Genomic DNA, 15,069 nt, shown 5'->3' with positions numbered 1-15,069 from the left:
TTTTTTTTTTCTTATGAGGCGGGGTGGGGGAATAGGTTGCAAGGGTGGAGCACAGGTATGAAGGAGTGGGAGATGAGTAGGACTGGGGTGCAAAGTGTGAGATTCACAAAGAATTAAAAAGTTAAAAAAAGAAAAAAAAAAGATACAGAATTCTCAGCTCCTTCTCCAGCACCATGTCTTTCTTGCCTGCATGCTGCTGTGCTTCGTGCCTTGATGATAATGAACTAAACCTCTGAACTGTAAGGCAGCCTCAGGTAAAGGTTTTCCTTTATAAGAATTGCCGAGGTCATGGTGTCTCTTCATAGGACACTAAGACACTTAGCTTCACCTTAGCCTCTAGAACTGTGGAAATAAATGTACTGTTTAGAAGTCACCTAGATTGTATTTTGATAGCAGTCAGACAGATGGTGGCTCCTCCCCACTTGGTCCCAAAGAAGAGCATCTTTCAGCACTGACACTCTCATCATGTTCTTGCTGCTGCACACCACAATCCCTTATTTGGAACTTAGAGGGACAGATGCTCCAGAACTTGGCATTTTTCAGATTTTATGGGAGGCAGAGACAGGTGGATTTCTGAGTTCGAGGCCAGCCTGGTCTACAGAGTGAGTTCCAGGATAGCCAGGGCTACACAGAGAAACCATGTCTCAGAAAACCAAAAAAAAAAAAAAAAAAGGTAATGATTTATTGGCAACTTGGTTTTGCATGAGAATCCATAAAAACTAGTGGTAAGTGGGATAAAGTGAGCGTACAATGCATATAAAAGTCTACCTTGGCAGTCATTTTGGGGTGCCAAGTGAGTTATGGTTGTGAAGTTACTTGAACAGAGATAAATTTTCCTTTCTGGAACTATACAAAGCAATAAACTCTTTTGTTGCAAAAGTCACTTAAACACCTCCATCCAGCTGGGTCGTAGTGCCTCACCTGGCCAGTCCTTTCCCCTTTAATATGTGGTCCTTTTCATAGGATAAAAGTTGATAGTAGAGTTTTAGAACCCAAGATTAATTTTATGGTCAAAAGCAAAGAAAAGTCGGGACTTAGTTCTTTAGCCTATAAAGCTTTACTGTTTGATCATGCTTTCTTCAGCCTTGAGTTAATCCTCATTCCTGATTGTTGCTAGGAACCTCTTCAATGTTGTCAAAACCAGGATGACCACCGCCAAGTATGAGAGGTTGCTTTCATTCTTAAGATTGCTTGTCAAGTGAGACTGATACATGGACAACTGTGACTGACACTACTGCCTTGTAGCTACTTCTTCCAGAAAACTACAGTCACGCCACTAAAACCAGAAATTAGTGAAATCTAAATGACAAATTCACTCCATCACAGTGTCTCTATGTAGTCCTGGAACTCAATGTGTAGACCAGGTTGGGAGATCCACCTGCCTCTACCTCCAAAGTGCTGGGATTAAAACTGTACCACCATGCTCAGCCCAGAGTTTATCTGTCTTGACAGAGCTGAAGTCACATGCAGTAATCAGTTATATGAAGTATTTATCTTGTTTTAAAGTTTACAGAAGACTTATCAAGTGTCTGTTATTAAAACTGGGGAGATAGATGGGCAGTAGTGACGCACACCTTTAATCCCAGCACTTGGGAAGCAGAGGCAGGCGAATTTCTGAGTTCGAGGCCAGCCTGGTCTACAGAGTTAGTTCCAGGACAACCAGGGCTATACGGAGAAACCCTGTCTCAAAACAAAACAAAACAAAACAAAACTTGAAGATAACCCTAAGATAACAAAGAATGCAGATTGCATTCATTTAACACCCACCAAAATGTGTAAGATACAGTGGTGGGTGTGAAAAGATGGTTTTCTAGTTGTCCTGGGTCTACCTAAGACTATCCTTACTATTATATGCACTGGGGTCTTAAGAGACACTAAATGTTTCCAACGGCAATGGAGAGAAGGCTCAGTGGTTGCATTCATACCATCTTTGCAAAGTTCCCAGCACCTGAATGAGCAGCTCACAACTTCCTGCAACTACAGCTCCAGGGGGTGCCCAGATATATGCTATCCAATGCACACATACACATAGCTAAAAAGTAAAACAAAACACAACAGCAGAAACCAATAAAAGCTTTCAGTGTTTCCAAATTAATGTTCTCTCCCAGCAGCCTGCCTCATCTAACCTGTCAAGAGGCATCTGTGGTGCTTTGAATGAAAATGCGACCCCTGGGCTCATATATTTGAATACTTGGTCCCCTGATGGTGAAGCTGTTTGGGAAGGATTAGGAGGTGTGATCTTGCTGGAGGATGTGTGTCACTGGGATGGGCCTTAAGGTTTCAAAAGATTTGTGCCATTCCCCGTGTATTCTTTGCCTCCTACTTGCAGATCAAGACATGAGTTCTCAGCTGTTCCTGCTGTTGTAAGGCCATGAACCCCATTTGTCTCCATTTAAGGACCAGGCCTGATTTGAAAAAAAAAAAAAAAAAGGCCATAAAGCACTAGCTCCAGGCACAGATCCTAAGTCCCAGAAACTAGGCCATAAGAGATACTAGCTCCAGGGGCAGACCATAAAATCCAGAACAAGATCATAAAACCTCCTCCCAAAGAATAGCCTGGGTATAACCACAAAAATGGGGAAATATCTCAGAATGGGATACCAGTGCTGGGCAGCCATATTTCATCACATGGTTAAACATTCATGACAGGAATGCATACTACTGACCACTTGTGAACCCCCCTAGCATCCACCAATGAAATTTCAGATTACCTAGTCCTTCTAAGAGAGTTGCTCTGGTTCCCTATAAGAAGGCCTACATGCCTCTGTCTGGGGTAGCCATTTTGGAGAATGGTTGACCCCTGCATGCTGGATGTTTCTACAGAATAAATGCTATGTGTCTTTGCACAGTATCTGAGTCTGGGTCCTTCCTTCAGTGATTTTTGGACTCTTATACTGCCACACCTTTGCTCTGCCATTGTGGAGTGTAATGGGCTGAAACCATAAACCCAATTCTTGGCCATGCTGTCTTATCACAGCAGTAGGAAAAATTAAGAGCTTCACTTCCTAACCACCTCATATGTAAATATAGTTACCTACATACTTTGAGAATAAACAATTGAAGATTAATGGAAATGTGTTTTTTGCAAATTATTTTATATAAAAGATTTAAGCATTTCTCTGAGTCACCATATTATTTCATCTTGCTAAAGGTAAAACATACAGCTGAAATCTACAAGAGAACCATGTAAGTAGGTGTCCAGAGTGTAGCTATGGGTTGACTGTTCTGAACTGTTTCTATTAAATACAAAATTAGTTTAAACAGGTGTGCACACACACATATCTCTTCTTTATCCACTGACCCTCCTTGGCCCGATGAAAGCATTTGGAAAATTCTAGATTTTATGGTATACTTAGTCCATCACAGTGGTTCATCTTATACAAGCACTTCCTGTTGAGGTTTTGTCTTTTACTGTCTATTGTAATGCTAAGTATGGCCCCAAGATCTGGAGTCTGTCCCCAAGTTAATTCTGACTGGTGAATAGCTGGGCAGAAGAGAGATAGGTGGGTGATGGAGAGAGGAGGAGCCTCCATGGAAGAAGAACGACCAGGAGCAAGAGAGTGATCCACCATGGGGTAGGAGTAAAGGAAACATGGCCATGTGGGCTAAGAGCAGCCCACATAGGACATAGTAAAGAGTGATAGTTTTGTGTCATCAGTGGGAAATAGATTCTAGCAGCAGGGAGGGTAGGCAGCTGCCCCACTATTGTGCTACCTAAGGCATATTAAAATATAAAGGTGTGTGTGTCTTTCATCTGAGAACATAAAAGGTCAAAGGCAGAAACTCTACAGTGGGATTTTTAATAATAATTTACTACAACTTCCACCATGTATTCCTTCAAATGGAGACTAACCAACATTGATGTCATCCTAGAGAATGGTCAATGCAAGTGAGCCTAGCTGAAGAGTATTTTCAAGGACCGAAAGCAAAGGCTGAGGAGACAGCTCAGCCAATAAGAGCCCAGGCTGCTCTTGCAGAGGAGCCAAGTTCAGTTCCCAGCACCAACATGGAAGCTCATAACCAATGCTCTATTTGGGTCTCCATGGGTATCTGCATACTTTTCTAAATACACAAATCCAGATACATGAACATACAATTAAAATAAATCTTTAGAAAATTACTTTAGTAAAAAGCAGAAAAGGACCAAGAAAGCATGATACACACACACACACACACATATATATATATATCTTTTATTAGGGAAGATGATAAATTCAAGTAATTATAAAAAATAAAATCAAATTAGAATAAAGAAGAAAAGCCACTTTGCTACAAAACTCTTCAGCTGCATAGATATCATGTGCTCCTCACAAGGGTTTTTGGTTTGGATTGACCTGTCAGCCACAGTACATCCACAGAGGGAAACACAACCAGGAATTTGTAGTGATGTTTGCATGGCTTCTCACGCTTGCCATCCCAGCACTGAGGGCTGATAATAAGGCTATCAAGTCTGAGTACAGCCTGGGCTACATAGGAGTTCCAAGCCAGCTTGAGCTACAGAGTAAAACCTTGTATCGACAAAATAAACTATAAAAATAAGACTTAGTTGCTCAGATATTACCACTACAAGCTCCTGAAGTTTAATGTACACGCAGAGTTAATTGGCAACCAAGAGTTAAAACAGCTCTAACCAATCTTCAGAAAACGTGTTCACACACAAGTCACAGGTCAAGGCGATTTATATCAAGGTAAGAAAGGATTTATCTCTGAAGCATAGTTGTTTATTTTGAGATATATTTTTATTTATAATTATTTCGAATGACTAGTTCAAAGGAAAAAAAGGAGCCCTTGAAAGCTATGTTAAGCCCTATTATTGCTAAGTAAATTCTAGTTATGGTTAGCTGTGTTAGAAGTTCACTAGGAGTCTATCAACGTAAGTGCATGGCCACGGGGCAAGCATCTACTCCCCTTTTTATGTCAGTCTGGATGATGCCAACAATGACATTGGTTCAGCTCAGCCTCCTCTGGGGAGGTGAAGCTAGGGTTCGTTTTTACTGTGTGAGTTCGGAATGTACCTATGTAAGGGAGTCAGAAGATGGGGTGCATCTCTACAAAATAAACCCCAATTCATAAGAAGTTCCATAGGGACTTAGTACTAAAGTCATCCTGTGGACTTCCGTGGCCTTTCAAAGGGTTGACACCTGATGCGTTAAGTGTAGAAAGTTCTTCAATAAAATATTTTAAATGCAGCAATACTGCTGATAAGGTAGTATGTTTGGGCCCCCACTTCAGATGCAGCTGTGAGGGTGACCTTGTCAGCAGGAAAGCATGGTAAAGAGACATAGCTGCAGAACTGCATACAGCCATTAGTATCCCACACTAATACAAGAAGCCTCCCCAGTAATGATCCAGATGGAGGATATAATTTAGATGGGAAAAATATTTAAATTTCATTTTCAAGAGCAGTGTGTGCACACAATTTGTTGAATGAGGTAAGCCACTTGGGCATAAAGTGGCTACAAGAGCTTGAAAAAGAAAATGTGTACATTATTTGGTTTTGACAAGCCTATTATCTTGTAAACTATGCTTGCATATTACCCGGTGATGGAGTGAATGAGCTTAAACAGTCTCTCAGTTGACACGCCTGCCAACACAGCACCTCTTCAAGGAGTTTCTAAGCTAAGTGAACTGACCTAAGAACAGTGTAACACAAGTCATACAAGTGTGGCTCCTCCTTCACACAGTCTTTATATTTATCGTGCCGACAGCATCGAATGATCATCCCCAGACTCCATCCCTTTCAGTCTGGACAGCAGAGCACAGCCACATTTCAGGATAAAACTAACCTGCTTCTTCCTGCACAGGCATTGCTGAGGAAAGCCCAATAGCAGGGGTTCCAGGAGCAGGAGAACAAAAACCACGTTATTGTTGCTCCATAAAACCAAAACACATCTTCCTTCCAACTGTTAAACAGTAACTTCTAAGGAGACGAATCTCTTGGCTCTCATGTAATGTGCCACTTTTCTTTTATTCTAAATTCAAAGACCAGTTAACTTAAAAGTTACTTCCCCCCACCCCACAAAAGCAAGCAAGAAAGAAGTGTGTGAAAGAGTAACGTTGCTAGATATTTAGAGTTTGTGCAGATGGGCAGAGTCACTGTCCTTCTGGGCACCCTAAGTCTAGATGCCAGATCTCTCTCTCTCTTTGGGATTTGTGATACTTGACGCTTCAGTCCTTCCGTACCCTCCTCTTCCGTAATGACTTCACTGGTGCATCTCCAGATCCTGTGCTCTCATCAGCATCCTTCATCTGGAAAACAATGAATGATGGGAACGTTTCCTTTCATGTAATCTGCAACTAGTCGACAACAGCAGGCTTATTCCGCATTCTTTAAAATGTGTGCACTAATCATCCAGTGCTGTGTGTCACGGGCCTCAGTACTTCACAAAGATGCCTTGGGGTTTTACTTGTTTGCACTAACCTGATGTCTCTTCCCAAATAACCCTGCTTATCAAGTAAGCATGTGACAGAACTGCTTGCCCCTACAGCATTACTTATGACTCAGGAAATCGTTGTGTGATTTCCACTGACAAAGAGACTTCATCACGGGCCTCGGTGAGTAATGAATCCTGAGCTGGTTTTACAGAGACCATTTCAGAACTTCTGGAATGAAAGTTTCCAGAGAAATGAGAAGAGAGGTAAAAAGGAACGTGTGGACAGTTTTCCCCTTTATACTTTCAGGATGTGTTTGTACTGCAAAGCAAACTTTCAGAACAGAATATGTGCATGAAGACATGCAGCTAACATCACTCATAATGCGATATTCAGACCAATTTCACAAAATGATGCTATTAAAAAATAACTTAGCTTATTAACAATCAAACACAAGAAAACAAAACGGCTAGAGGGTGGATGGGGGCAACAGTCTGACCGCAGCTCTGTGCTTTCCACGGGAGGACTGCATTTTACAGACTCAGCCATCTCTGTCCATCTCTACAATAGAGCCAAGATCATTTTTACCAGTGCAGTATACCTTTACATAGTGTGAGTACAGGTGACATGCTCCTCCATCAGATGTCCAGGGAACAACATGTCAGTGTTTTTTTGCCTTCACTTACTCAAGGAGACAGGGAGGCACAGACAAAGTCTGCTCCTGTGGGGAGGGCTCACCTCATCCTCTGATCCAGATTTACTCAGCTTGCTCACTTCCTCATGTGCTTCTATGGTTTCTCCGTCTTCCTCATTCTTCTCTTCCGGTTCGCCAATTACTTCTTCTGGAATACAGATTTCATTAAAGGCAGAGACTCCATGAGTTAGGATTTTGCTACTGAAAAGTATTAAGAATTAAGGGGGATTTATTTAAATTCTAAAATTAAAAAGCTATTTCAACCCTTCAAAACTGAAAAAAAAATGAGCTAACTGTAAATACTCATTATTACACATTTATAAATTAATAATCTTTTTGAAACAAAGGGTGAGTTCCTAAAACTATGATGCTATAATACAGAAAATCCAAATGATTCTCAGCTTTCTGATGGTCATGTCTTAGCAACACCCCTTCACTTAGGCGGTCTTTGTGCTCTTCAGCTGGCTCTCTACTTATCTTGGAGCCTGTGGGCGCTATCTCTAACTTTCTCAGTTACTGATTCTCCTATAGACTCTGTTTAGCTCAATCTCCAGCTTTGTCACTGTCTTATGAAAAGACAGGGAGGAGGTGGAGAAAGGGGGAAGGGGAAAGGAGGGAAAGGGGAGATAAGGACAGAGAGGAGCAGGCGTGAGGAGGAGGAAGAGGAGGAAGAGAGGGAGGGGGAGGAAGAAGAGGAGGAAAGGGGAGGAAGGGGAGAAGATTCCATCACAAAGAGAACATTTCCTGAGAATTACTAAAAGGTAAAAACTTAATTTGCCAAAAATTAGGTTTGAGGAAATGAAAACCAGCACATGCTACCTCTACTTTCCTCACATTTGCACAAGTGCAGTGCTGAACAGTGCAGAAGCACAAAACTGCCTTCTAAAACAAGGCCCTTTTGATATTTAAGATTCTCAAATTAGTTATTTGTGAATGCTCTCTAAAGTAGACAGAAACATCAATATAATGCACTAGTAAGTTTCAACGACTGAGAACTTACAACCTAAATTTACATACACACACACATACACAGACATACACAGAGAGACATACACACAGACATACACACACACAGACACACACACAGACATACACAGACACACACACACCCCCATTCTTTTCAAAGAACTCAGTCCTGTGGTTTGTCCTCTGACTCCCCCAGGTGAGTTCCGTGACACACACATGTGCACACATGTATGTTGCCTTTGAATCACCTATGCACCTGTGAGGAGCCCACTGGTTCATCAAGCTAGACTTGGGTGGAACTGTTTGGACTGCTGTAGGTGCCCCATCGGGTGACGGTGTGATGGCCACACAGCTGTGCACACACAGCAGTTTATCTGTGCTCTCAGAAGCACAAGAGGCTGTGCCTTAAGGACAAGCAGGGCAGACAGGGTGAGTGCTCAGAGGGCATCCCTCTCGGGATTGCTAATCACGCCCCCAAAGTCACATGCTCTCGGCAGTTCCTGTGCACATCAGACACGGAGCAGGGCAGACAGTTCTGTTAGTGCTAGAAGGCCAGGGCAGGAGCCACAAGTCACCAACACAATCTTACCCTTTTCCACAATGACGACTTCAGCTTCACTTGGCCTCTTTTCCTCTTGCAAATCTTCTGGCTTCTCCGGGGCCTTTTCCTCCTCTGCTTCTTGTTCCAGAGCAGCCTTGCTTTGCAGTTTACATAAATCAGTTTTTTTAGGCCCCATGTCTTCATATTTTTTCTGTGGTAGATGAACAAAGCTTGTTTTACTAAAAACTAAGCACTATTTTTATTTTATTTTATCTTTGTTTTTTAGTGCACAGACACTAATTTTTGAAATGGACGATGCACGTTCTCTCCTTTAGAGCATTTATCTGTTTTTTGTTTGTTTTTTGCACTAACTGATGAGGTGCATAATAAATTCAGTAAATCTGACAGGAAACTGAAGTCATTACATTTGCATTGAACTCAGTACACTGCTTGATCCATATAACTTTGGAGCACAAGCGAATCTGAAAAAACAAAGTTGAAAAAAAAGGTGTGTTTCTTCTACCTTTGCTTTTCTTGGCCAACAAAAGGAAGAAACTAATGCAATGGGTAAGCTGGCCATCACCAGGTACACGAGCCAGAGCCAAGGGCGCTCCTCTGCTGCCGTCGCTAGCTGTCTGAGTACACCAGGCTGTGGGAGACATCGGCACAGAGTTCACAGGCGCCCACAGTTTATGTACATCTTACACTACTACCCAGTGTGCACACACGCGTGCACACACACACAGAGAGTGAAAAAGACATCTTTTGATAATAGGTTCTGTTGAAGAACTTCCTGATAAAATCACTCAGGGATGATTGTGTTCTCTTTTATATGAACAATTTCACAAGTGGCCCTTGTGTATGGATTTTATTTTATTAAAGTAAAATCTGAGGCCACAACATATTTCACTTGTAACAATCAAGTGTCTAAAGAAACCAACTGGTTATGGGTGAATGGCTCAGCAGATTAAAGTGCCGACACCCACATAAAATGTAGGATGCAGTGGCCTGCATCTGTAATCCCAGCGCCCTCCCCCGCAACGCCCACTCTCCAGGATGAGGTGGGGAGTGAAGTCAGCAGGCCAGCTAGCCCAGAGCACACAGCACAGCAGCGGAAACAAACACAACAATGCTGAAGTTAGGTATCTTGGCATTTCTCTAAGTGAAAATAGTTGGCATGCATGTAGTTCACTGTTACAGCTCAGCCTTGTGCTGTCAACAGGAAAATGCAAAGATGTCTTTTTTAATGCTATAAACTGCAATTGGACTTTGGATCTCATTAGGGCTAGTATAATTTAAGTTCACTATGCAGTCTATGCAGAAAAGCTCGATATTCTGTCTATAAAATGTATTCAAGTCATTTCCTTGGCATTTAGTAGTTACTGCACCTGTATCACCCACAGCCAGGAGTGGGTCCCCTAAGGCCTGCCCACAGTTACATTACTTGTCTGTGGTCAGTGTCACACCTCATTAGCATTTGCCACCATTATCTTCAATTCCCAGCCATCTGTAGCCCACTGATCCGCCACCTCCTTTTCTGAACAGATGATAAAATTATCAAAGTAGATGTCAGGAGTCATGGACCAAAGCTCTAAGCCCAGTGCGCTGAAAGAAGTCAGGAGGAATGGGTGATCATCCTCAAAATAATCCGGGTTGGGGATCTTCTGAGGACTCCAGATTCCCTGGAGGAAATAACAAATGAAGACACTTAAATAAAGTGATGTCATTAGACAAATAAAAAAGAGCAGCAGAAGAGGCCTTGTATAAGGGATGGGGAGATGGCTCAGGTGTAACGTGTGTGCCCCTGCGTGAAGGTACAAGGAGTTGACTTTAGTCTCTAGTACCCTTTAAAACGCTGGTGCTGTCAGACAATGGCTGTAATCCCAGTCCTGAGGAGATGGAGACAGGGGACCCCTAGAATTTGTTGGCCAGTCAGTCTACTTGAGTCAGAAAGATCCAGGTTTACTGAGAGACAGTGTCTCAAAAACAGTAAGATGAAGTGCAATCAACACATACATGCACACACACACTCACATGTGCACACACACACACCTTGTGATAAATGAATGCTATGAAGAAAGACTAAAGTGAAGAATTAGAATATACAACCATATTTGTGTGTCTGTATACCATTGTTCTATCTCTATATCCCTATCTGTCTGTCTGTCTGTCTGTCTGTTTGCTCTGTACACCAGGCTGGCCTTAAACTTACAGAGATCCTCCAAACTCTACCTCTCGAGTACCAAGATTAAAGGTGTGTGCTACCATGTCCAACAAAAGATGCTATGTTCCTTTTTTTTATTGATACGTTATTTTAAAAGACTATTGGTTTACCCTAGAGGTCTGTGCTATCTAGTCTCCGGTTCTAGGTCACCCAAGCAGTGTTGGGTATGAGTGCTTTCTCATGGAGTGGGCCTTAAGGCAGATCAGACACTGGTTGGCCACTCTCACCAAGTTCTGTGCCACAAATGCCCTAGCATATTTTGCATGTAGAATAGACTGTAGGTGGAAGGTTTTGTGGCTGGGTTGGTGTCCATGTTTCTCTTTCAGTAGCCTGCAGAGTGCCTTCCTGCACCACAGAGACTGAAACGTAGGGTGAGGGCTCCGTGTAGGCACTGGTGCAACCTCTCTCCATGGTCACGGAAGTGTCTGGGTATATAGTTCTCTTGCCCACACTCCTCCAACCCCCATTCCCACCAGCTTTCAGAGAGCAGCCTTTTGTCTTGGCAGCAGCCTGGGTGGTTGAGGGATTTCCATGGGACCTCTTTAGCCAACAAGTCAATTGAATGTGCCCTAGTTTCACCCCTGGAAGCCTTGCCTGGTTGCAGAGATGACTAGTTGGGACTCTGTATTCCCCATTACCAGGAGTTCTCACTAGGGTCACCTTCATAGATTCCAGGAAGTTTCCACTGAACTAGGTTCCTATACCATTCCCAAGTGCCCCCCCTTCCAATTCCAGCCATCTCTCCCTTCACTCTCTGTCTTTACCTCGTCACTCCTCAATCTGATCCCCCAACTCCTGTCCCTACCCACCCCCAGTCCACCCATAAAATCTGTTCTTTCTTCCCTTCCTAAGGAGACCCATGTGGTCCCCACCCCAGACCCTTCCTCTTTCCTAACCTAAATTAGTCAACTTTCTTTAACTTCATAAAATTACAAATGTAACTTCTAAGAGCTGTAGACACTGGTGAGGCTTAGATAAAACAATCCCACCTTCCTATAGGATTCGGACAGTGCTATCACCTGGTAGTTAGGGTTGTTGATCATTGGTGGTCTCCAGATTCCTTTGTATTTTGGGTTATCTATCATGGGAGGTTTCCACTCTCCGCATCCAATTTGACAGGCTGGATTAGGAATATGTGGTGCCTCCCATTCTCCATCCATGTCGTCACTCCTGAATGATTAGAATAGAGGTAATACATTAGCTCCCAGTCTTTTAGGAAGCAATGAAAAGTAGTAAGTAATCAAGATATGCTTGGCACCGCGTGGAACTGAGCAATGCTCACCAATCCTCAGGTTTCTCAGCTTTGGGATTGGGGATAAATTTTGGTTCATCATCAAGCCAGCCATCAGGTTTAATAGCACTTGAGTCTTCTATTTGGGCAGGTTCATTTTCATCCCTGTAAATACATCATTACAATAATGTATTTACTATTCTAAGAAGTTCTTAAATACACATGTAAAATTGTCCAGAGGTCTGTGGCACCTTACATGCCAACACACACACACACACACCATTCCCTTGTTGTATGTGGTCTTGTGTTCCATGCACACACTGCACACACTTTTTTTTTTTTACATAAATGACAACACTACATACACAGCATGCTCAATCTTGCTTTTGTCACTAAAACTCAGTCAACAGAAATTATGCACTGGCTGCTTTGTGATATGGTTTGCTTTCTATGTTGAAGGCTGGGTTCCCAGTGAGTCGAGTTTAGAGGAGGGTGACTAGATCACGAGGGCTTTGAGTCACAAATTAATAGATTCCTAGCTTAATGGATTTTAAGCAGATTTTGTTATAAAGCGACCCCTCTCTGCTTCCCCAGTGCCTCAGTGTGGGCAGCTCAGTTTCACAACAGGCTCCTTTCCAAGGCGTCCTGACACACACCCACCAACAGTGGAGCCGGGTACCGCTCGATAAAATGGCTGACACTGAGCCCAAGTATTTCTTCCTCATGTGTTTTCTGTCACAGTGAAGCCAATCTAACCCAGACACTTTGCACCAAGGGATGTGTGCATTTCCACGACTACCCCGCCCCCAGAAGCCTTTGGAACATGTCTCTGTGTGGGAATGGCTTGGGAAAATGTCAGTGTGGACTCAATGCAGAAAGTGCTGGCAGGGCCAGAAGTGGGAGCTCAGTGGGCAAGCCTGCCCACAGCTCAGGTGAGACAGGAGATGCTGAGAGGACAATAGACCATGCAGCCTGGCCTGGATGTCCCAAGTGAGGAATCTCCATCCAAGCTAGATACACACACCAGTGCCAGTGCATAGCCAAGCCATTCATATCTCTTTAGGTAGCTTATTTATTTTACATTAAGAAATCAGCCCTTTGTTGGCTATATGCTGTAAAAATATCATCTTTCTACTTTCTACTTTTTCAGGTTTTAAAAAATTACATTTAATTATTTATTTCTCTGTATGTGTCTGTATGTGTGCACACTCAAGAGCACAGATGTGTATGCATGCCTATGTGAATGTATACTTATGCCACAGCACACAGGAGGTCAGAGGACAACTTGTAGAAGCTGGTTCTCTCTTCCATGTGGCTCCAGGGTGGAATTTTGACCATCAGGCCCAGTGGCAGGCACCTTTACCTAATGAGCCATCTCACCAACCTTCATATGTTTAAAAATAAATGTTTCTGGTCCTCCCCTCCCCTTCCCTCCTCCCTTGTGCCCTCCTCTTCCCCCTCCCCTTCCCTCCCCTCCCCTTCCGTCCTCCCTTGCCCCTCCCCTCCCCTTCTCTTCCCTTCCCTTTACGCAGGGTCTCTTGTAACCCATGCTAGCCTGGAGTTTTCTGTATAGTCAAGAGTAACTCTAATGTCCTGACCTCCTGCTCACACTTTCCAAGTGCTGAGCTACAAGTTTCTGACACAGTGCCTGGCTTTTAATAACTCTATTGTTTCTTTTGCCATACACAAACTGTTTTCAAGCTCATGTCATAGCTAAAAAGATTCTTCATACGCTCTGTATTTATAGCTAGTATTTTAATTTAAAAAGCAACACTGACTTGGGAAGAAACCCCGAGGAGTATGAACGTGGCGAGTGTTAGGGGAATGACCATGATGTCACTGTGATGTCAGCACTGCTGAGACGTGGACGCTGTGACCCCATCTGCTCACTCATGGCTTCCACACAAACCTCAGGCTGCAATGCAGACTAAACCCAATTGTATTAAATGTACCTGACCTCAGGGTCAGCCTCTGAATACGCACAGCCACCAGACACTGGCTTTTGACAAAAGCCTTTCTTTTAGTCCTCCTAACACACTCACCAAACATGAAGCTGTAATCTACAGCTTCTTCCTCTTTCTGAGTCCACAAGCTTGAAGCAGTGTGGGCTCACAGGGGTTTGGGGGGCACACCACTGTACTTAATGGTAGGACTCATCAAATGATGCTGGGAAGTGGCTTGTTCCTCCTCCCCTTTGCAAAGCTTGCCTGAAGGTAAAGGCATCCCCACCACAGGCAGCATCTCTCTAGAGTACTTGGCATGTTTGGTTTTCCAAAGAACAAGACCCGTGTTCTACACAGGTGGTCACAGCAATGTTTGCAAACACGTGACTGGAAGAAATGACTTTTCGCAGACAAAACAAAATCAGACAATGGAAAACAATGAAACACACACATATGGAGCTGCTGGGATGCCCAGTGGAATAGCAGCCAACTGTACACACAAGACAAACTGCATGCCTATGTTCTAAAAAGCTCAAAGAGCAGGAAGACACCAGGAGGAAAAAGAAATCCATATGAGAACACAGCAAATGCAAACATCTGAAACTGGCAATGTGGGAGAATACCTCAGAATTGAAAATAATCTCTGCCACGCTGGGCAAAGATCATTCACCCACTGTTACAAACTGTGAACCTCCAGGAAAGGGGTGCCTTGTCAGAAGCTGCTGCTTTGCCCTGCTCAGCAGTCAATGAAAATACCCTTCAAAAACTATGCTGATTCGGGTTGCTTCTGATATGTCTGGGCTAGTGCCCTGAGCAGACCATGGGTGCAAACTCTGCAGCCAGTCCCACAACACCCAGAAGAAGCTCCACTCCCAGGAGCTCTAACAAGCCCAGGATCACAGGATCCCAGAATCACAGGATCACAGAGACAGCTTGACTCTGAGGAGTTCTGACACAACCAGGATCACAGGAAGGACAGGCTCCAGTCAGAGTTAGCAAGGGCAGGTAGCACAAGAGACAACCAAATGCAGGGCAAGCGTAAGAATATAAGCAACACAAACCAAGGTTACTTGGCATCATCAGAACCCAATTCTCCCA

General features: G+C 43.4%; 1 protein-coding gene across 2 annotated transcripts in view; it reads right to left on the bottom strand.

Annotated features, from left to right (window-relative positions):
• Positions 1–4,179: 4,179 nt before the first annotated feature.
• Clgn (calmegin) overlaps positions 4,180–15,069 on the bottom strand; it is a 36,491-nt gene continuing 25,601 nt past the window's right edge. For both annotated transcript variants that reach the window (XM_031340513.1, XM_031340514.1), the window contains 7 exons: positions 12,080–12,193; positions 11,817–11,967; positions 10,040–10,255; positions 9,097–9,222; positions 8,622–8,784; positions 7,111–7,214; positions 4,180–6,249 (listed from right to left, as the gene is read on the bottom strand). In XM_031340513.1, the coding sequence (XP_031196373.1) occupies positions 6,169–6,249; positions 7,111–7,214; positions 8,622–8,784; positions 9,097–9,222; positions 10,040–10,255; positions 11,817–11,967; positions 12,080–12,193 (955 nt within the window). In that variant the 3' untranslated portion in view covers positions 4,180–6,168. The remainder of the gene's footprint in view (positions 6,250–7,110; positions 7,215–8,621; positions 8,785–9,096; positions 9,223–10,039; positions 10,256–11,816; positions 11,968–12,079; positions 12,194–15,069) is intronic.

Source organism: Mastomys coucha, unplaced genomic scaffold, assembly GCF_008632895.1.
Source record: "Mastomys coucha isolate ucsf_1 unplaced genomic scaffold, UCSF_Mcou_1 pScaffold22, whole genome shotgun sequence".
NCBI lineage: Eukaryota > Metazoa > Chordata > Mammalia > Rodentia > Muridae > Mastomys > Mastomys coucha.
Note: the sequence above shows the minus strand (reverse complement) of the source record. Positions and strands in the feature narration are given on the sequence as shown.